This window comes from Choristoneura fumiferana, chromosome 10, assembly GCF_025370935.1.
Source record: "Choristoneura fumiferana chromosome 10, NRCan_CFum_1, whole genome shotgun sequence".
Lineage (NCBI taxonomy): Eukaryota > Metazoa > Arthropoda > Insecta > Lepidoptera > Tortricidae > Choristoneura > Choristoneura fumiferana.
Genome location: NC_133481.1, coordinates 9693775 through 9717663, shown reverse-complemented (window position 1 = coordinate 9717663; position 23889 = coordinate 9693775). Strand labels below are relative to the sequence as shown.

At 37.4% G+C, this 23889-nt stretch overlaps 2 protein-coding genes across 2 annotated transcripts in view; one reads left to right on the top strand and one right to left on the bottom strand.

Annotated features, from left to right (window-relative positions):
* Positions 1-23889, top strand: part of LOC141431748 (medium-chain acyl-CoA ligase ACSF2, mitochondrial-like) — a gene marked incomplete at its 5' end in the record, with an annotated part of 134319 nt that overhangs the window by 56018 nt on the left and 54412 nt on the right. The window lies entirely within an intron of this gene.
* The window catches only part of LOC141432051 (uncharacterized), a 53484-nt gene continuing 31178 nt past the window's right edge, over positions 1584-23889 (bottom strand). The window contains 17 exon segments of the mRNA XM_074093424.1: positions 1584-2271; positions 2558-2693; positions 4269-4397; positions 5595-5812; positions 7364-7750; positions 7753-8053; positions 8146-8352; positions 8442-8978; positions 9067-9266; positions 10000-11227; positions 11309-11466; positions 11546-11690; positions 12145-12243; positions 12629-12825; positions 14428-14641; positions 19739-19831; positions 21316-21432. Coding sequence (XP_073949525.1) covers positions 2045-2271; positions 2558-2693; positions 4269-4397; positions 5595-5812; positions 7364-7750; positions 7753-8053; positions 8146-8352; positions 8442-8978; positions 9067-9266; positions 10000-11227; positions 11309-11466; positions 11546-11690; positions 12145-12243; positions 12629-12825; positions 14428-14641; positions 19739-19831; positions 21316-21432 — 4593 coding nt within the window. The 3' untranslated portion in view covers positions 1584-2044.

Here is a 23889-nt window from a genome sequence, read left to right as displayed (position 1 = left end):
CTGATAATGTTTAGCCATTAATGATGCCAAAAAAGTTTACCAAACGTAAAATATTTAACTTACTAAATTAATTCAATAATTCAATTTGGTCGTAGCGAATAATATTTAATTAAAACTTTATTTGGTATAATTAGTACAATAAAATAGGTATTCTCTAAAAATGAATCTTGCGATTTTTACAAAAAATAAATTAATATAAAACGAAAATAATCATTCTTTAAATAAACTGGCAGATTTTTGTAATATTTTTCTACCCACTCTAATTGTGAAGTTATCAGGAAATGATGATTATGATGATGATGATGTTATTAAGTAAATATTGAAATTATGAAATTTAGTTAAAAGATTTTGATTTACTAAGTAATTTGATTATTTACTTAATTACTAATTCAAAATAGTTACTAATCACCAACCTATTAAAATAAGGGCTAGTTTCCACAGGTCCTTTACACTTAACATTTTTATTTTACACTAAAGCTTTTATTTTACACAGACCACGAACCGACTCACGCGCACGTTACGCCGCGCCAGCGCACCCTACTGATGTGACACCGCAAATGTTGAAAGTAATTTCGATTAACACGAGACACAGTTAAATCAAGTTTATTCGATCACTAATCCAAACTGAAAATCTTCACGAACACTTGTCCGTAGATATATACTTAACTAGACTCAATACCTCATTGATATATATTTTTATTATGAGGCAATATAATTAGGGAGGCAAACGAGCATGCAGATCATCTGATGGGAAATGATCACCACCACTCATGAGTACCAACTACTCAAGAGTCATTGGTCCGTTGCAGTGGTCTTTTAAGACATTTAAGCCCTTTTCATAGTTGATGTCATAGTTGTCCGGAAACACTGCTGGCCGACGGAAGATGATTCCACAATGTCACGGTATGTGTAAGTAAATAAATTCAGAATATTTTAGCGAGAGTGTAAAAAATGAAGTTTAAATAAATTACATACCTAAGTACTGGACGATTCGGGAGATGTGAGCAGGACCGACCGTACACCCTAAGTAATTTATCGTTTACAATCATAATAAAATAAAACATACGTATTTTTAATTGTACAGTGACCATGCACTTAGTAAATAATGTTTTCAATATTTAAAAACAGAAAACTTTGGTATAATACCTATTTGTAGTACCTAGTCTTAACAAACTGAATCAGGTAGGTCGATCCTGATTATGTCGTCCGATCATTCTGTATGTTTTAAGCATTCAAGTATTTCATTGAGTTTGGTTAGCTTCTAATTTTAGATAATGAAAAAAAAAAACAAATTATGTAATAAAACTGTATTGCTTTTATTTAAAACAATACAAGTAGGTACACAAATGCACAACACGTTTATATTTACAAAAATACCATTGCGTTTCAAATTAGTAAGTTATTTATTAATTATTAGTTTACGTTAACTTTAGAATTTCTTACAATGCTTAAATGGAAAAATATGCTTTTCACTATCACAAACATTCGGTCAATCTTACAAAATAATTTATTGTTTTGGTTGCAAATTAGCTGCAACCGTAACAATTAAAATAACTATTAATCTCAGGAAAGCTATTTCATAACTTACTTTACTTATTGCTTTATTCTTAAGTACTAAATTAAACACGATTCAAAATGTACCTGAACATAACTTTCTATATTAAAATGCAATATATTTACAAGCTTTCTTTCCATTGTAATTTGTTTGCCTATATTAATATAAACACCACAAATAAGAAAACTGCGGTCTGCGCTGATATCGGTGAAAATAAATGCGGTACCTAGTATATTTACGCGTATTTCAATCATGGTTATAATAGTTTATTAAAAAAAACGAATCTCTGATCTGTATACATTGTTTCAAAGTAAATGCTATATGATCCTTAAATTTAAAGAGCTGTTTGAAATCGCATTTCTGAAACTATTCCCCGTTTTTTTATGTTTAAAAGGAATGTATTCTTCATAGGCACTTTGACATCACTGTTTTACCTAGATAGGTTCCGCACTTATTGACATGAAATTGTATTATAACAGCTCGGTTATCTCAAGTCGGGGCTCCAACGTTATTGGGCACGATTTCAGAAGTGTCATCTGCCGCGTCTGCATCATCAGTATCCTTAGTCATAAGTTCTTCGGGCTCGTCTCTCGTGAGTGCTCTGTACTTCTTTGCTATGATCTCCCAGTCTACGACATTTTCTATCCTTGTCATGTTGTTGAAGCTCAACTGAGAGCCTAATGGGCTCAGGTGCACCACTGACAGGCGTGTTGACTCTGAAAAAAATGTTGTTTCAAGGTTTTTGTTCATTAGCTTCCGAAAGAACAGGCGCGTTAGTCATGTAATGCGAGCTAGATTAAAATAATATAATATGTATCAAGGATTAGATGTAAAGTTTGGAAACACAGTTGAATAATAATGCAGCTTATTAATTTTTATACTTAGTTTCAATGATAAATATGAATGCTGGCGTAAAGTAGTATGCATTTTGACCTTTTACCGCTCTTCAAGTACCATTTGACTTACATCGTGTTTAAGGAAAATTTAAAGTAGTAGGCTCACCTTTGGGTACAACTTGTCCTCTCTTCACTTTAGAGAGCCACTTGGCACCAGCCTTTGTCCTTGCGCTCATCTGGTCCTGCCTCTGCAATCCAATCATATGCACCAGGCTTGGACGCTTCTTCTTACTTATGCGATCCTGCGTGCAATATGTTAATGGAGCATCACTAAATGATGTGCAAGTGCATCGTCGTTTTGTTCAGCATAATTTGACCATAGTAATGGTTAATCTGAAAGACCTTACATTCCGAACCACATAGGATACAGTGTTCAGGCAATTTCTTTGGCAACTGTCGAGATCAAGGTAATGTGCGAGTGCCGTGTATTGACTGTTTGCAACTAATTAATCTCCAGTTGACATTTTCTTTAATTTTCAAAAAAAATGTAGTGATGAACTCGCCAATTTGTGTCGAATATTTGTAGAGAGTAAATTATCTTTTTTTGTTAGATCTTTGTCTATTAATTGGTTGTGAATCAAATGGGTATAGCAGTGATAATGTAAAATGTCAAGTGACGTCTACGGGTATTGAATAGGATCCTTAAGGGATCACTGTTGGTGGTTGGGTGCACTTCGCTTCCTTCCTTCGATACCTTCCAATTAATTGCTTGACGTATAATTTCATTTTGATGTAAATACAATGATAGATCTCCCGGTAAAGCAGTAAGCAGTACCTTGAGGGTTGTTTTTCTATGACAGAAACGATTTGATAGTTCTTAAGCAAGAATCCCATCAATGTTCCCAATTCGTAATTCTCAACTTTAAGTTTGCCGCGCTGTGCCCGGTTTTACAGTGCGACGGACTCATCTTGACCCGTAGGTGTCGTTAAAGTTGATTAAATTGCATGATGCCAGAATAGACAGTAGCTCTCTCTCTTTTGCCAACTTCGAAGTGCAGGCCCTGTACTACGAAGTGCAAAATTCGAACTTCGTATTTTGCCGTCCCGCTGCCGTTTATATTATTAAATACGAGAGTGAGAGGGATGGTACGATACAAACTTCGATTTTCGATTTTCGTAGTAGCCCCCAGACTCTATCACTACGGTATAGAAGGTAAGGGGAAACCATCTCACTATGTTTCCATGAAAGTTGTCAAAAGGTTCGCGACCAATCCAATTTATAAGAAGTCTAAAGCGGCAATTACACTGCGTCGTTCACCTAATGCGGTCGCCGAATATGTTTCAAACTACTTCGGCGAACGAACGTTGTCTTTACATTAGTCTGTCCGTCTACTGCGGCGGCCATATTAAGGCGGCCGACTACCGTGTTCTTTACACTTTTGCGGTCGCCGCATGCTGCATGCGGCGAACGACTAAGTGTAATTGCCGCTTAAGTTAGTTAAAAAATGTCATAAGAAAAACCTGCTTATATGTAGTTAAACCTATTACATAATCGTTATCTGCTTAGACTTAAAACTTATGAGGGCTTTTAAAATTCTCGGGTCAAAAATGTTTGTGACCAAATCCTTCGAAACGGCTTGACCGATTTTTATTACATTTTTTGTGTGTATTCGGTAGGTCTGAGAATAGGATGTAAACTATTTTTTATACTTCTCCGCGAACGGAGTCGCGGGCAACAGCTAGTATACTCTAAATTATTAAAATTCGGGTTAACATCGAGATTGGGAATGTTTAGTCGGAATCGGAACATTGAAAGGTAATCTCGCAGGAGCTTTCAAATCGTTAACACTGAGATCTATGAGTCTACGTTGACTTACCTTGCATTTGTGTATGAGCCACATCAGCCACGTGGTGACCAGGTTAAGTGGCGATGGGGCGGTGGTCGTCCGGTGCATGTTTCGAATTAGTTTTGACAACCCATATTTCCACTCTATATCTGATTGTGCCTGTAATAGTAATGTGTGTAAGAGTGTAAGCGTAATATGTTATACAACTGAGAAACTTGTTGTTAGGAAAAGAGTACAATGTTACGAAAAAAAGTGAGGAATCCGATTATAGTCGGTGTTTATTTGAGAACTCGGCCCTAGTCTTATTGAGGTCGAGAAGTTCTCAAATATTATATGGTTAGAGTATGACATAAAATAGTAGAAATGAATGAGGGCGCTACTTTCCTAGTAACTCTCAAATTTTTCAAGTAAAATGCTTGAATGATTTTGTACATAAGATTTTTTCCAATGTTTTTGTGCCATACTCTAAAGCACGACGTACTTAACCCCTCGTATGCCGGAACTAAACCAGTACTGCATTCTAGTCTCGTCTGATTTTACAAGCATAAATTCTGCTTTTTAAATAAAATAAAATAAATATAGCCTTAAATTTGACGCTGATCCGCGTCTTAAGCATACCAGAGGTTAATACTAGCTGAATAGCTAGAAAAAAAATTGCACTTTGAAATTCATTATTTATGTTCACATTTATTTATACGACTTTAAATGAGTTGGTACCATGCAGTTTAAAAATATAACAAAACGTAATAATGTATAACTCAGGATCCCATTAAAGATCAAAAATGCCATTCAGTAGATTAGTATTATATTAGATCTATTAACAATGTGTTGATTTGCCATTTACGAGTTTAAAGGAGGTAAATTTATTCGTAAATCGATTCCGGATGGATATACTATACGCGTTTTCTACGCAAAACAGAAATGAGGAATAGGAAGTTTGTATGTTCCAATACAAGTCGCTTGCTCATTATGGTATTAATAACATTAAAATCGAGGTTTACGAAGGGCGAAGGCCAATATAATAACAACAATAACAGTTTTTTTAATAAGCAATAAGTTTATCAAGTTAAATACTATTTATATTAAATGGATAGATTAAGAATGATACAAGAATATTTCCGTGTGTTAATGATAAGTAATGTTAGTAGGAAGTTGAATTCTATATATACTTAATAATATAAAAGGTTTTTTCTTTTCTTATTGTGTTAAACATCATACATAATGGAAACTCCGTGTGAAATAATTTATTCAAATTATTTAATTTATTTGACCGCATTAGTCATGTTCTTTGTTAGCTTGTAGCGTGTGGATTATGAATGCGTATAGCGTACGTTGTTCCCGTCCGACGGACGTTACCTGGATGCGCTGGTACGTATCTGACATCATAGCGATGAGCAGATTGATGAGTACCACCACCGACACCAGCATGTAAATCCCGAACACTATTTTGAAGAGGTAGTTGGTCCAGGCGGGCTGCATGTTGCTGTCGCGATGCACGCGCGTGTTCTCCGTCGTCGTCTGTCCGAACACCGCGAAGAACAGCAGCTCGAATGCAAATATCGGGTTCATTGTCACTGCGAACAAATGTAAACGCGAGGTGATACACACAGTTACCTGGATGCGTTGGTAAGTGTCCGACATCATCGCAATGAGGAGTGTAATCAACACCACTACCGACATCAGCAAGTAGCCGCCGAACACGAACTTGAAGAGGTTCTGCGTCCAGGCGGTCCGCAGCGCGGAGACGTAGTTCAGGTCCGACAAGGTGGTCTGGCCGAAAATGGCGAAGAACAATCTCTCGAACGCCTCGATCGCCGACAATGTCGCTAGAAGACAATACTCAAATGGACCACGGTCTTAACGGTTCTACTCAAACATCAAAGACACAAATGGGTTTAGGTTGATGCAGCGCTCAGTGATAATAAAATAAGTATGCTCTGTGTCCGTTCCTTGTGACCAAAAAAATGTATAAATAGTTTAGCAGAAATGGAAATTTACATCCAGTAAGTTTACATTTATCTGCCATTAGGTACAATGGGATGATCGTGTGTAAGGAAGGAAGGGGTAGACTGATCATGTTCGGTTCCAAACCATTTATTTTGTATAAATAAAAAATAAAATCTATAATTAGCACAGAGACTCTAGAAGTCTTCATAGGACACTAGAGCATAGCCAGTAAGTATTTATGAAAAGAGCCGGTGCATCAATCTACCCTGTCCCGCTACATCAGCTAGGTGTCACAGATAAGGACAGCGTGGGCGCGAGCGCCACATTGAGGACAATCAGCCAAACATATCCGAAACATAAAGGTATCTCGAGAGTCAAGACACCGGTGTAATGTAAACGCAGGACATAAGCCAGCCACGGCATGCGCAAAAAAACTTGCCCCATCAAATGCGTGAGGTCGGCCACTCATTCCACTAAATCTAGAGTTGTGACGCGTAATGCATGCTCTGTGTCAACTCCATATCAGAAAACGGGCCCATTAAGCGCGCGTATGGTTTCCGTGAAGCAGAATATGCATTGAGCACGAGGTTCAACAATATAAAGACAATCTAAACCGCATTCGCTGCTATAACTCGTAACTGTAATTTTCACGGTGCGAGTTATAACAAGCGACTATTTTATATTTTACAACGTCCTAACACATTCCACATTGGTGTTGCATGGCAGCACAATTATCTAACTAATAAATGTATTTAACATTAATTTCAATCAACGATGATAACATTCTCGATGTGACGGTAAACATTGAAGCTGTCAAGCGGATGCATGGGTCATTAAGTAGAAAACAAAGAAAAGAAAAGAAGCACATCGAGATAATATGCGATCATCGTATGAGAGTGGCACATGTAGACGGCTGTTCTCTAACTTGGACTTACGCCCCAGCGACGGCCCCTGTTTCCTCCTGTAGACTTCCCCGGTACTTATCCATTGCGCGTCATTTGTTTGTCGTTTCGTTCGAAGATTTGAATCTAATAGGCAATAAGTATTAATAACGGCAAAAGAACAAACCCCAGTTTTTTTTTTGAAATTACATACACGGATTTTATTTACACTATAATCGAAACATATAAATTTGAATAATGAATAATGGTAAATTGACAGAAAAGATGATGACTCACCGTCGGAGAAAAGTTTCTTCCTGACCGTTCTTGCGTATTTTGCGTCTTCCGGTTTGGCAACGTTCCTGAACGGCTGGTTCAGCGCGACGATGTGCATCGAGAAGCCAAATACAAATATAGCTAAAACTGCAAGAAATCTTCCCAAGTCTTTCATAAGATCACCAATGATGATGGCCCATGGGCCGAAGAGGTGATGAAAGGAGAGGAAGTCCAGAATTTGGACACAAGCTAGTAAAAATGATAAGGCGAAACACTGGTTTCTACAATACATTAGTGTTGGCCAATATTTTTTTTCAACAAATATCCAGCCTACGACATGCGAGGCTACCCCGATCATGCCTAATAATAAAACTGCTATTTTAATCCAACCTAGCCCCGACTTATCACTGGGTTGGTGAGTTCAAAGAGAAGCAGGCCACTTAACCAAATAAGCAGCATCCACTCGTACCATTGCGGTACCAAACTCTCCCTAAAAATAGAGTTATAAATAGGCGTTATCGCCACTAAAGCTAACAATATCATGAGGTAAATGTGAGAAGTCAGATACGACATGAACTTAATTATTGGAACCTTATTGTATTTTAATATTGGAAGAGAAAACACCATCCAAACTGGTGGACAGATAATAAATGCGAAAAAAAGGAACATTATTTTGATGCCAGTCCATTTGAGACTCCCTCTCCAGAGTTCCTAAAACAATTAAAAATAACAGTTGTATATAATTTAATCACGATTTTCTTGCGCTGTGTTTAATGTCCTAGAAAAAGTTACCTATTTTTTACCTGAAGATATCTCTGTACAACTGTGTGGGCGATGACCTCTTTCTGCTCGTTCTCAATGAGAACGTCTAAGAACTCGATGTTACGGTTGTCGGTGGCCGTGAGGATGTGCCCCGCGGAGTCCGCCCCTGCCGCCAACGCCAGCAGCTCCGTGGCCATCGCTTCGCATTGTTTCCCCGCGGCGATCAGGTCTTTGGCACGTTCCTTTTCCTGTTAAGGGCACGATACAACGCATGTTGAATAATCAGATGCTATCGGCACGTACCTAACTCGTTTATGTCAAGGTACAATGACATTACCTTAGTAGATAAATTAATGTAGATGTTGGATAACTTTGCGGCGGTGTCGACAGGTGCAGGCGATACTAACACGAACTCTTCTATCGGTATATTGTTGTGGTTTTTAGAGCATACCATTAAATTGTAAACGAATCGTTTGTCGTCCATAAGAGACTGTGTGTCATGCTCTTTGTGCAGCAAGTACTCTAGGACGTCGTTGTGGTTTTCAGATGCGGCGAACCAAATTGGCGCACAGTTTAAGTTTGTTTCGCTTTTAGGTGACGCTCCGGATTCGCAGAGAAGCTTAACGACATTTAGGTGACCAGCTTTTGCAGCGCAATGCAATGGTGTCCACCCGTTTTTATCAGTCGCATTAATTTCTGCACCCTGTCCAAGTAATACCTCTACCATCTGATAATGTCCATAAGTAGAAGCTATATGTAAGCCTGTTTTTCCATGTCGATCGGTGCTTTGAAGTAGTTCCGCTGATCTACTGAGTAGTAGGCCTACTATTGACATGTGTCCTCCGAAGCATGCGAGATGGAGAGGATTGTAACCCTGTAAGGAAAGAGAAGCGAGTCTCTTAAAACCGTAAAATTTTCCAGATTAATAAAAAGTTACTAGCATTAAATTTCATTGCAATTACATTTTCGGTACTAGCGGCATCGACTTGCACTCCAGCAGAGTTGAGCAGTAGCCGGACGACATTTTCGTTGCCGTTGTAGGCAGCCAGATGTAGTGGAGTCAGGCCAGATTCAGAGCCCAGTACTGGGACCAGCGATACACCCGTTGGAGCTTCTGACTTGACAGTACCCGGTACAGCAGAGAGGAGTTCCCGAACTGTCTCTGTTTGCGTAAAATAAAAATATATGTATTGTTAGTTTCAGATTTAAAAAATAAAACAATATGAAAATGTTATTATAGTTTTAAAAACCGGCCAAGAGAGTGTCGAACACGCCCAAAATAAGGTTCCGTAGCCATTACGAAAAAATTAAGTAATATTTTTCTAAGGATTTCGTATTTTATACGGAATCTTCCAAGTTTAGGTATATTTTATACCTTAGGCTTCTATTTAAAAGTAAAACTACTAATAATTCTCAAGCAAACTTAGCTGTTATAGTTTTCCTTGAAAGTTTGGTATACTTACTACCATTTTGAATTGTTTCAAAATGTTCCACCCACCGGTTTAGATTTTAGAGGGGGGATATTTCGCAAAAAAAACAATGAATCGAAAAATCGTCTTAGCAAACCCCTAATGGTTTTAAAAGACCTATCCAAAGATACTCCTCACTATAGTGTTGGGTGGGAAAAAAAAATCACCCCCACTTTACGGCTATGGGATGTACCCTAAAAATTTTTTTATTTTAGTTTTTTATTGTACCATTTTGTCGGCATAGTTTACATATATATCCGTGCAAAATTACAGCTTTCTAGCATTGATAGTCAATGAGCAAAGCCGCGCACGGACGGACAGACAGACAGACAGACATGGCAAAACTATAAGGGTTCCGTTTTTGCCATTTTGGCTCCGGAACCCTAAAAAGGGGATTTGTGGTGTAGTAATACGTTATAGCTTTACCAGCTTGTCCATAATAAGCTGCAATGTGTAAAGGCGTAAGACCGAGTTTTTTGCTTGATATCCTCAGGGTGTTCGTCGATCTCATTACATCTAGAACATTAGTGTGGCCATGTTCAGCAGCTAAATGCACTGCGGTGAGTCCAGCCTTGTTCTCGTCGGTACAGGAGGCGCCGGCTCTTACGAGGACTCGCACCACATCTGCGTGCCCACCTTCCGCCGCCAGCTGCAGTGGCGTCGAATCATTCAACTTATTTCTGGCAGATATAACACCAGTCCTATCAAACTTCATTAGTTCCTCGATCACTTTCACTGAACCTTGTATAGCTGCTATATGAGCACAAGTATTACCATCTTTTGTTGTCGCCATTACCAAATTCGGATGCTGCTGTAAAAACAACTGTACAACTTCTGAGTAATTGTTCTGTGCTGCTGCATGTATTGGTTTTTGACCCAATTCGTCGGTAGCATCAATATTAGCTCCAAGTTCTAGTAAGAGTTTACAAACTTCTATTTGTCCGCTAGCTGCTGCTAAATGTAAGGGAGTTTGTTTCTTTAGCGTTAATACGTCAATCATGGCATTATGGTCTCGTATTAAAAACTTAACTAAGTGCGCATAGCCATTCATTGCTGCCAAATGAAGAGCCGTTCTGCCATTTCTCGCTTTTGAATTAATAAACGCTTTATTAGTGAGCAATGCGTCACAAACTTGTAAATAACCATGCTCTGCTGCCAAATGCAAGGCTGATCTTCCTTCCACGTCAAACACGTCCACTCTAGCATGATTCGACAACAAAGTACTAACTAATTCCATATGTCCCTTGTGACAAGCAATGAGAAGAGGCGTCCAACCTACGGAATTTTGTCTATTAAGAGCTCTACCGACATCAGCAGCCGACATGTGCGTAATCATTTCTGTCATGACATCATTGTTGCCTGCAATTGCACAAAAGTGAAATGCCGTTTCATGATTGTGTTTTGTTATAAGCGTCACATCAGTTCCATTTTCTATGAGGCACTTGACAACTTCTCTGTCAGCCGCAGGAACTTGTACTTCCATTTTTTTAATCTTGCAGGCGTAGTGCAGTGCACTTGCTCCATCTTCGTCCACTGAATCGAGGTATGATGTGGCAACGTTTTCACCTTTATGTTCTTTTACAAACTCTATAAGGTGCCGTACGATGTCAGGCTTGCAACTTCTACACGCCATATGAAGAGGTGTCTCACCAGTCTGCAAAAATTAAAATATTTATGTATTATTGAAGTACATGAACTTAATGTAATATATCAAAAAAATATAAAAATGATATACCTTGGTTTTCTTTAAGGGATCACCCCCATCTTCTAACAGGAGGACTAACGTGGCTAAATTACCATATTTAGCTGCAACATGGACCGGCGTCATACCATCTTCTGTCGCTTTATTCGGTCCAGCGCCTGACTTCAACAGCATGAGTGCACATTTATCACCTAGAAGTGTAAATAAAATAGCATTAAGTTAGGTACTTTTAAACATTATTTTATATAATTATCTTGGAGGGGTTTTTACCCTCAGGTATTCTGGCAGCGATGTGAAGCGGTGTTTCTCTTTGCTTTCCTCCCCTGATGTGGACGTCTGCCCCGTAGCCTAGTAAAGTTTCCACTACTGCTGGCTTGCAAGACTCCACAGCTATGTGAAGAGCTGTGTAGTTATCCTGTACAAGACAATTTGAATAAAATAGCTAGATTATATTAAATTAGCTGACCCGGCGAACACACAATTCACCACTAAAAAAGTCGTTCGCTACAAAATATAATATGAGAAAATCAATTTACAAAATATAATTATAGTTGTATTGAATTATGATACTAAAAAAATGCCCTTTAAATGTACTTAAGAAGAGCATTTACAAAATTAATTTTGTTTTTTTTTGGGATTTTTTCCTAACTTTTAATACTTGTTGAGACCGCAAAAATCTTTCCAGCCATTCTTGAGTTATAGAGTCAATTATCAGGAATTTGATTAGTTTAAAATTTGATTAGATATAAGTAAAGTAAATTCCTTAATTTTTTACTAGTTACGAATTATGGTGGCACTATTGACTGGAGATGACATAAGACTTATATTGGAAACTAAGCAGGTAGTGTACCTACTAAGAAATATCTTACATTTGTTGTAACGTCAACGCTTTCGCCTTTTTGCAAGAGTGTGTTGATGATGCCAACGTGCCCGTAGCGTGCTGCCGTGTGTATGCTTCGAGCTCCATCCTGAAAAAAAAAAACAACTTTTTACATTATCAACTATTCAGTCCATATGATATGTTAGGGAACTGACCCGACTTCGCGCTAGCATATGGACAGTTATATTAGATAAAAAGGATTTGGCCGTACTGTCGACCGTGTCACGACACCTGAAGCTTTAGGTAACTTTGTTACGATTTGTTACAATTGTTGTAAAAGTTGAACTAATCATATATGGCGAACCAAACCAAATCAAAAGGTTCAAATTGAACGGCGAACGAAGCTAAAGCTAGAAAGGCCCGAGTTCAAATCCTAATAGGGACAAAGACTTGTGTGATGAATACTTATGTCAATTGATGCAAATTGTCTCAAGTAATTAATTTCACCTAATTTATATGTTATAATAAATTACCTTATTAGGCATGTGCAAATAAACTCCTTTCTTAAACAGCATCATGGCACAATCAGCATGCCCGTTCAGAGAGGCAATGTGCATCAGTGTGCTACCGTCTTTAGTTCGTTCAAAGATGGAAGCCTTGAACTTGTCTGCAAGCAGCTCTATAATAGCTGCATGCCCGTTTTCTGCCGCCAAATGCATTGGAGTGCGGTCTGGAATCAGACAATAACACATTGTTAACTGCAAAAAGCAATTGACTAAGTAAAGTTTTCTAAAAAGGTGTAGATTACATTTTTCTTCGATAGTCCTGGTCCTAACGAGCGAGAAACGGTAGCTCTTTAATTTTTATTCCCTATCGTTTGGTGGAAATATTTTTTTTTTGTGATCGAGATGACATATGCGGCGGTAATGGCAGACAAGCCACTAAGCCTTCATACTTAAAGAAATAAAAAACGAGATGTCAACTTTCACATGTCAATCTTGTCATCATCAAATAAAAAACCGTTGGTTGGTTGGTTGGTTTTTTAGAAAAATATGGCTCTGTCCATTGGAGGACAATTTGGCCAGTGTCTAGTAGGTTTTGCCGTTGTACGGTAAAAAAAAAATCTCGCTTTTTTCGAGTTAAGTAAAATGTACGCAGTGTGGGATCAGATTGGTCATTGATATTTACAGACAGACATAAAAAATCAAGATTTTCAGACTTTTCTAGTGGGTTGTGTTATAATAGCTACCTACCTTCATAACAAATTTCAAGAGTCTGAGTTCACGGGAAGTACCCGTAAGTATATAGGTTTTGATTCCCTTGCGAGTTTCGAAAATTTGCGGAAATTTGCAGCATAAACGGCTGCATCTTTTGATTGCGTTGGCTTGACTTAGAAGTTTGATTTTTTCACAGCGCCAAGGGACAGTAGACCTCAGTATTTGATATAAATTTCAGCTTGATACCTCCACGCGTTCCCGAGAAAAAGGGTCTTGACAGACAGACAGACAGACAGACAGACGGACAAAAAGTGATCCTATAAGGGTTCAGTTTTTTCCTTTTGAGGTACGGAATCCTAAAAAACGTTACTTAGCCAATTAAAAAAACTCAGCCAACACAGTAGGTACCAGGTAACAGTAGTTTTTAACCCCCGACGCAAAAAAAAAGGGTTATAAGTTTGACCGCTATGTGCGTCTGTCTGGGGTACCGTAGCTTTTAAACGGGTGAACCGATTCCAATGCGGTTTTTTTATTTCAAAGCAGGTTTTCTAGCGATGGTTCTAAGACATGTTTTTATCAAAATCGGTTTCAGCCGCTTTCGAGATATTGAACTTTGAAGTGACAATGTCGGGGGTTTTCCAACTTTTTGTTGGTTAGGTTATTAAAAAGTTAAAATACTCGAGTCACTCACTTGTTTGTTTGTAACTTTTATTAGGTAATTATGTCTGAGCCTCGCTTTAGGTAATTTATAATATCAAACAAAGATTACGAGAATATTATATAACTGCGCGACTTGTAAGTATGTAAGATGTATGTAAACCCTTTATTGTCTAAAAACACGGGTAAAGAAACAGTCAAAATTGAGATACGTTGAGATACATGTATTTACAAAGGTGAACTTAAATACCTTTAAGCTAAGGGGTGTCTTTCAATCAAACTTCGAGTAGATGAGACGAAAGAGTGAGTTTAAAAGTAAAAAAAGTCACCTCTACACTTTAGTCTCTTTACGTACCTACCTAGCTATCACTCTTACATCTTTCAAAAATTTCGAACTGATGTTCAATCATTTTCCAAAGACGTTTCAAACATAGCATGTTTTAAAAATTTCGACTTACCCTCGTTATCGGCAATCGCAGCATTAGCCCTGACTCCATAAAAATATTTGACCAGAGGCTCGTCGCCTTCAGCAGCTGATATATGCAAGGCCGTCATCCCGGAGGCGTTGGTGGCGTCAATGGCCGCTCCGTAGTCCACCAGGATCCTGGCCATATCGACGTCCCGTCTGCGAGCTGCCAGGTGGAGGGCCGTGTCACCAGCCGGCGTTGACGCCTAGTAATATAATATAGCGAATATTACTTTCGACCTTAAAACGCTAGTAGGTTTACAATATAGTGAAAACTTTTAAACCTTCTATTGTTTCTACAAACGGCTCAAATGAAGTTTATTTCTTTAAGACGCTACTTAGTGGCTTAACTCTTATTGTTTAGAAGATAATCAAGAATAGAGATAAGCAATTATTTATGCGCAGAAAAACGGAGTTCTTAAAGATATTCTTAATTTACCACGCTTTTTAAAGTCCTTACTTAAAGTGTTTTAATTATTATTTTCTCAAAAATGTCCGTAAAAGTTGACATTATTCTTTACATATCAGAAGGTGAAGTGCATAGTTTATGGTCAGCGAAAAATTAAAAAGTTAAAAAGATTGCAGGCGCGCTAGCTCGACAATAATGAATTAGCGCGCCTGCAATCAGTCACATTTTTTTTAAAGTTAAAAAGGCCATGGAAATGTTGGCACAAGTCGTATACAGCCAAGTCTAATGGCCAGTATCAGATATTTTGTTGGAACTCCGGACTTTTTCTATTGGGTCTGAAATAGCTTGTGGTGTTTTCGGTGGAAAAATACACCTGCAGTTTATTTTTAATGAAAAAAGGCGGGAAGCATAAGAAAAATATTGGAATAAAATTAAATTTTACAATATATTTTGAGAAAAAGTTTATTCTATTTCAGAATTATTCCCCATTTTTGAGAAAAGCTTTATATTAGTCTCGGCTGGAATAGCAATTGCTGGCTTCGTATTAGTTAAACGGACTCGCAAGCTCGTCCGTTTAATACTCATACTCAGCCAGCAATTGTCTACATCTACTATTATTTAGTAAAAGAAGGTAAAAAAGTGAGTTATAAATTTGATGTTTTTCTTCTGATAATGACTGTGACATTATATTATTATACAAAATAATAATAATAATATTTATCAGGGTATTCCTATCAACGAACTGGCCCTTTAGTACGAAGTGTTAAATTTGAACTTCGTATCTTGCCGTCCCGCTTACGCTCATATTATTTAATACGAGAGTGATAGAGACAGTACGATACGAACTTCGATTTTTGAATTTCGTAGTAGTCCCCCTGAGCCATGGGTCGAATGAAAATCAATAAAAGTGTAGTTGTACTTATTTAGATCCGTTATTGTTAGACGTTCCTTCTTAGGGTTCCGTGCCCTATTACTGAGACGCTTGAATTTTTCTCAAATGATGTATTACTGTAGCTGCTATAACAACAAATACTAATAACAGAATAAAATAAATATTGAATTGGGGCTCCCCTCCCATACAACAAACTTGGTATGTTTTTTTGCCGTTTTTTTCTAATGTCTAATGTTGTATAGATAATGGTACGGAACCCTTCGTGCGCGAGTCCGACTCGCACTTGGCCGGTTCTTTTACTTGAATAACGTAGTAGTCATTTCGTTATTAATTCCAACGAAAACTCAATTAATAATGAAATTATCACATTGTTTATTTAATTATAAAGGTGAATTAGCGGTTTTATATAGTAGATTGTTGCACCAAGCAGAAAGTTATTTATTACTGCACCGAGTGCCGATTTGGAGCCCGAGCGTCCTCGAGGGCTTTAAAAAGCACAAGGGCAATATAAATTACTTAATGGGAGGTGCATAATCTGCTTTTCTTTCAACTATTACAGGAATAGTAGACGAAAAAAAAACTCATGCTAAATAATTAATATGAAAGAAATGTCACTAGCACTCGATGATTCCATTTTTGTGAGTAAGTTTACATACGCACTCTCAAAAAATGACCACGAAAAATTCGCAAGGTTCCTTTGTTTTTTTTTTAATTTCTTACTTTATTAGTTAGCAGATATTTTTACCTGCGATCTGTCAAATTTCGGATGCGCACCAGGTTGGCCAACCAAACACACAGTTTTTTTTAAATAGACGGCTACTTACTATTTTTGGTAGGATTGGTGGCAACAATTTTTTGTACGCATTCTGTCAAATTTCATAAGACCGTCAGGTTGACCAACCTAACACTAGACTTTTTTTACACTATGCAGGCTAATTTTATAGCAAAAATACTTTACCTCTTTGTTGGTGCAATTAAAAAAAATCTTAAACAATGCAATAAAGGATTTTCATAATTTTTTTCTGCTCTAGAGCAGAAAAATCCCGCTTTGTGCTGGGTATTTAGTGCGGTTATGATCAAAGTCAAAGTCAAAGTCAAAATATCTTTATTCAATTTAGGCTATAACAAGCACTTATGAATGTCAAAAAAAATCTACCACCGGTTCGGAAAAACCTCTGCTGAGAAGAATCCGGCAAGAAACTCAACGAGGTATATATATTTTTTTAAAAACAGATTTACAATATTATTAAATGATATGTATACATCACAAGTATTATAACACAACTTTATTTTTAACACAGTAGGTTCGCTATTTGAAGGGATCGCTAATGCGGATCGGAATTATTTCCAAATATCCCTGCCATGATATAATCATTAACTTTATAATACGCCTTTGATATTAATGTCTTCTTGACAATAGATCTGAATTTTGTATCCGTTTCATTTGTAATATTTTTGGAATTTTATATCAAAACGTATGCAATTTCCCAGAAAAGACTTTTTGGTTTTAGCCAGTCTGTAAGATGGAACTTTAAGCTTCCCTGTGTTTCTAGTAGCCTTTGGCTTATCGACGTTAGTGGGAAAATCACATTTGTTCTTCCTAACATACATGATTATTTCAAAAACATAAAGCGACGTAATTGTGATGAAATTAAAGCATAGTTGGAAGAAAATTATTTAAGTAGACATTTATTAGGACTAACTAGAGTCAATAATTGCCATGCTTTAAGATATTCCTGTTGTCTCTGTTGCTTACTATTGTTACAATAACATTTTTTTTTAATTTCTTTAATACATTGTTCTCGGTACTGACTGTATTTATACATAGCGCGAGTTAGAGGTAGCCTGAATATTTATTAGCTTAATGTTTTTGCGTGTAAACGTCGTCATTGATCGAATTTATTTATTCATAAGGCAGGTAGGTAAGTAATTATCATTTCTTGGTCGTGAAATTTAACGACGAATCTGTATATAGCACAATGATATTGTCAAATACGAAGTACCGGATTTAAATGCAGTTTTCATTTGTTATTTTAAAATTTTTTGTTAAACCAAATGAATGACTCAGCGATAGGGAATTGGTATGCGAAGAACGCAGATTTTCATTTCATTTCAAACCATAAAGATTAAAAACCGGCCAAGTGCGAGTCGAACTCGCGTATGAAGGGTTCCTTAGTGAATATACGACTGAATATTCTATGAATATTTGAAGCGGCTACCTGTTGCCGTTATTAATATCGAGCAAAAAACGGCAAAAAATCACGTTTGTTGTATGGGAGCCCTCCATAAACATTTATTTTATTCTGTTTTTAGTATTTGTTGTTATAGCGGCCACAGTAATTTTGTCTATCTTTCATTACTGCAATTATGAGAACTTTAATTAATAATTAGTTAAGTGCCGCTGTGATTTGGGTAAGTTGATAAACTCAACTCCGCGCAATGAATTAATACGTAATCATGCTTTATAAAAGAACAGACAAGTTAAATAGATCTCGCGTGGAGAGGTTACCTACGATAAATATGTCGATAATAATTTTTAATTTTGTACCTACCCTCAAAAAGTGGCAATTATTTCAAAATTCTTGTTTAGGTCACTTAATCGGTTCAATACATTCGGAACAAATTAGCTGTGATATAGAAAGATAGACAGACACTTGAGTGACACTATCAGCAGGCGACCTTTTCCCCTTTGAATAGTTTGAATTACGAAAACATAAAAGCTGAAAATTAAAAAGTGCAATATTTTTTTATTTAATTTGAATTTGTATTCTTTTTGTAACTTTTTTATTGAAATTGAAAATTGATTTTTAATGTATAATGAAATAATTGTATTTAACAACCTAAGATAAATATGTTGACCTATTGTAAAATTAAAATTAATTATTAGAAATAAAGTGCAAGACGACTTATTAGGCATTTAAACCATATACAGTGATTCGTGACCATATTTATTCTATGACATGACAGGCTGAAAACGTAACGTGCAAGAAAATCGATTACGTGCATAAGGAAAACGTTAATGCAAACTTACTCGTACCTATGTTAAGTGAGAAATTCATAAAAAAGTACCTAAACGTTTTGATGGAAACGAGACATAATACATAGGTATTTATAAAAGTTTAAAAATAATAAGTGAAAATCAGTGGCTTAGGGCCAAATAACGAAATTCACGACCTTGTTATGGGAAGATAATCAACCGAATAATAAACCAAGATCTTGATTTAACATAAGCTATCTATCTATCTAATACCTTTAAATGAGAAATTCTTATATATATAGATAGATAGCTTATGTGCTTATAAATATATATTTATACGAGTATACATACATACATACACACACACACACACACACACACACACACACGTATATGTGTGTGTGTATGTTTGTATGTATACTCGTATAAATATATATATCTCGGAAAAGGCTCCAACGATTTCTGTGAAATTTGGTATGTAGGGGTTTTCAGGGATGACAAATCGATCGAGCTTGGTCTTATCTCTCGGTCGGTCGCCCAGGTACTTACTAATTATTTAAATTCCGCTTTAAATCTTCAACGCCTACAAATAAACTCTAGACATTTGTATAAATGCAGGAAAGAAAAGCACATTAAAGCTAGGCGTATTCTTGATAGCTCGAAAAAATTAAAAAAAATATTGTAAACGATAAAATATCGATGAAAACATTTCGATCATGGCATAGAAAAAATAAAGAGAGACGCTTTACCTTGAGTTGTATTTGAGAGAAAACATTTCTAGTTCAAGATCATGAGTTAATGCTGTTAAATATGCACAAGGTAAGTTAAATATTGTTTTTTTTTTAAATAATAAAGTGAACCATATAATATATAGGTAATGAAATTGAGATTTTTACCACCCATTACTAGATTGGCAGTTTAATAGCACAGCGCCTAAATGGCGCCTAATAAATAATGTTGAACTGATTGTGAGTACAAATGATTCAGTGTGCCAAGAGTCAGGCGTCCTAATGAATGTATTTTACCTTGAGTTGTTCGGCAGTCTGCGCGCTGAGCAGCTCGCGCACCATACTCTGGTTGCCCGCCTCCACAGCCAGAAGGAGCGGGATCTTGCCCCTCTGTAACACCAGGTCGCGAATTAACTTTTTCCATTCCCTCTCTTCCCTCTGTCGCGCTTTCTCTTTGTTCAACTCGATAAAACTCAGCTCGAGCTTCTGCAGATCCTTGGCCTGCTGGGTCGAGGAGCCCGGCGGGCTGCGCGCACCGCCACGCAGCAGGTTCGCGCTCCTCGGGGCATCCGCTCCGCTGTCAGACATTATCGCCACCGGTCGCGCCCAGCCCGCACTGAAGTGAATGCAGTCTCCATACGGTGCAGTGCTACTCACGGCTGCGGCGAGGCACGGCACGAAACGGCCGCTAACTGTTACACCACAGACAATACTTCCAAACTTATGTGCAATCTTCGTACGGGGAATGCAAAATCGATCGACTATCGTGCTGCTCATTCAATTCCGATGCATGCAAAACTGGAAACAATTGCCGTCCGCAACGATGAGTCGCCGACGGGCGCAATACGTACGTGGTCCTCCATCGTAGCCAGCCTACGGCCCGGGCTCGGGGCAGGGCATGGCGGAGAGGTCTCGTCCTGGTCGCGCCCAGGGACTGACTGAGACTTATTGTAATAAAATTAGTAATTTTGAAATCCAGTTCTGACGTTGTAACTAATATTCCGCGCCTAATTTGCATTGTAAATTCGTGTTGTGACGTTTACTCGTAGGCTAAAGCTCGACGGATAATTAGCTGTTTCTATTCGCAGGGGGGAGGTACGGCTTACTACGGCGGCATGTCCTTGCAGCCTTGAGTATTTCACTGTTTTGATTGCGGGTTACAGGGTTTAGGCAAATAATTAATATTTGTCAGAATTTTTGTGCGTGTGCGTGAGTGCTCGGTTAATGTAAAGTTTTATTAGTTTTTATTCATTTACAACGCGGATCGGTTTTGGGTTCGGCGTGGGCGAGGGATTTGTTTACAGTTGGAGGGCGTTTTGGGGGGGTAGTTCCTGAACGCCGGGACGGCGGTGCCAGGCGACGCCGCTGCACGCGATCCGCTAACGATGCACCACCCGTCTGCCCGAGACTCAACATCTCTATCACAATCGTATACAATGTAAAGTCCCTCAGCAATGGTATAAAATTCAAGTGCCCATGTAGCGCGTCGTTCATTTCTTCAATTTGTAACCTGCATAAAGGTCTATCATTTCAGGTTTATTCGCCAGACGCATGATAAATGGCTACTGCACATCAGCTTGAATAATTTTAATGAGTTTGGAATTGAAATGTAAAAGTATATATTTTTTGCTATGTGCTTGTCTACGATTGGATTCTTAGGTCAATAAACCGTAAAAAAAAATGTTTCTCCTCGGGAACTGGAGAAAGTTACAGCGGGTAACATCGAACGATATTTGGTATACCTACCGAAAAGAGAATAGGAATGGTCGCTTATAGATAAAATACTTCTCTGCCGCCGTGAAATGCAGGGAACTGTCGACGATGTCTTCTGGGTGCTGCCGATTTTAACATTAACGGGACAAAATGATACTTACTCCGTCGGCTCGTAGTCGTATATCTTTCCCCGCGGCCGTCAGCAGCGCCCTCAGAATGCTGGTTGCGGTGCCGGTCTGCCTGCTGGCCACGAGGTGGACCGCAGTCTGTTGCCGACTCTACATGGACAATAATATAAATCATGCTAAATTGGAAATACAAACTCCCAGTGTTGGTCTTATTTTTCTGGTTTTTCTGTGCATCTATATTTCAGTTTGTATTTTCAATTTAGGTTTTACGGGATGACCGTAAAAGTAAAAATTTGGAATTGAAATAAAAAATACAAAAAGATTCCAAAAAAACAATGAACTAAAATAATTTACTTGCTCACCCGCGACCTTACGATAGCTAAGCTTATGCAAAATATGCGTGTTCATGCAGTTCCTCCACCTCCACACTGTAAGAACACACACAAATCACACAAACCCATCTATCACCACCACCACACTACACTGACGCGTTTCGAACTCAACCAGAGCTCATCTTCAGAGTGACACAACCGTACACCATGCTACCAGTTGTTAGACTAACGAACCACAACCACCGTTTTAACTTGTCACTGTAACTCCCCAAGTACCCACATACGTTTTATGAAACAAAACAAAACTACCCACAAATTATTAATACCTTCAAAGCTACCTTGATTTTTATTTATTTACTGTCAAGGCATGTTTTATTAACTACCATTGCTGAAATTAGATCCAAGCCGTAGCAAGGGAGATGAAACTAAATTTACCTGCTCATTAATGCACGCCTTGACAGTAAATAAATAAAAAACAAGGTAGTTTTGAAGGACGGTTAAAAAATGTATTAATAATTTGTGGGTAGTTTGGTTTTGTTTCATAAAACGTATGTGGGTACTTGGGAGTTACAGTGACAAGTTAAAACGGTGGTTGTGGTTCGTTAGTCTAACAACTGGTAGCATGGTGTACGGTTGTGTCACTCTGAAGATGAGCTCTGGTTGAGTTCGAAACGCGTCAGTGTAGTGTGGTGGTGGTGATAGATGGGTTTTTGTGATTTGTGTGTGTTCTTACAGTGGGGAGGTGGAGGAACTGCATGAACACGCATATTTTGCATAAGCTTAGCTATCGTAAGGTCGCGGGTGAGCAAGGAAATTATTTTAGTTCATTGATATGGACCTCCGCAAAGTAACGCCTGATTCATTAAATTATCCAAAAAAACAATCTTAATAAATCATGCTAGATAGCGAAATATTTTCGCACTTGCGATTTACTTTGAATAGCCTATATGATATTAAATATCCCCATTCCCCCTGCTGGGCAAAGGCCTCCCCTCTTGACCTCCATAGCACCCGATCTGACGCTATGTCAGGCCAGAAAATAAAAATAAAATATGCTCAACAGTTTTTTTCTTATTTTATTTTGAGTCGTTTCTAGTCAGGTAGAATCTGAATTCAACAATACAATTGGATCAATATATATTTTATGTCCTCTATACATGAATGAATGAATACATAAATTAGTAAAGTAATCGTATATACATCAGTTGAGTTAAACAGTTATTTTTTTATTTTGTCCAGATATAAAGTCAAATTACCAAAGCGCGAGGAATAGTTATTTGTGCAACAAGAGAGCAAAGTCGTTTTTTGGTGCGAGTGTTGATTTTGAATCCCGAGGAAGCGAAGGATTCTACAATTGAATCACAAGCGTCAGCGAGTGATTCTAGCTTAGGATCCTGAGAGCATCAAGGGATTCAAATACACGAGATGCAAAAAAACTTTGGTCTCGTGTGACACATACAATTTTTCACCTCAGCAGCGAGAACATCATTTAAATGTAACATAAGAATAAAACCACATATACTTACCTGTTTACAAAACGAACACATTTTTTTTAAAATATAATCCAATTATTAAGAAACAAAGATAATAATCACATTTAAAACCATAATAAAGTGTCCAGTAGATACAATACAAATCTCATATATTATATGTCGTGCTATATTATATGTCACACTTATTTTTTAATACTGCATAAAGCCTCATCTTGGGGTCATTAAAAGTTTGAACAATAAACGTATAATTTATTATAAATAAACCATTAAATATGAATTTAATTAAGATTTCTATTACATAAACATAAATAGATTTGTTAAAAACTCATTCAATTTAACAAATATTTATTCCAACTGTAGAGGCAGTATACGGAATTCTTTTATAAAAAAAAAAACAAGAGAAGCGGCTTTCGTGCAACGAGGTTGCATACTTTATTAAAAGATCGGGAAAATTTACATTTTGGAAATATTTCGTTGTCATGTATCAATATATTTTTAATACCAAAAATTTAAGATTGTAATCAACACATTTGATCCTATTTCTCGCTTTTTTCGCGTTGAAGTGAAATGACAGATCAAAGTAAAGTTCAAATATTTGGAATTCAGTGTGTAGACTCAACACTGTAGTCAGCATTTAAAAAAAAATAATTAAAAAGTTACTTTGTCTCACGGAGTGAGCAAAATGCGATTTTGCTCACTGATTTCTCATAGCAAAACCTGCCTGTTTGAGGTGCTGAGGTGAAAAAGTAATTTACGACATTTTCTATCTCCTTCAATTTTAG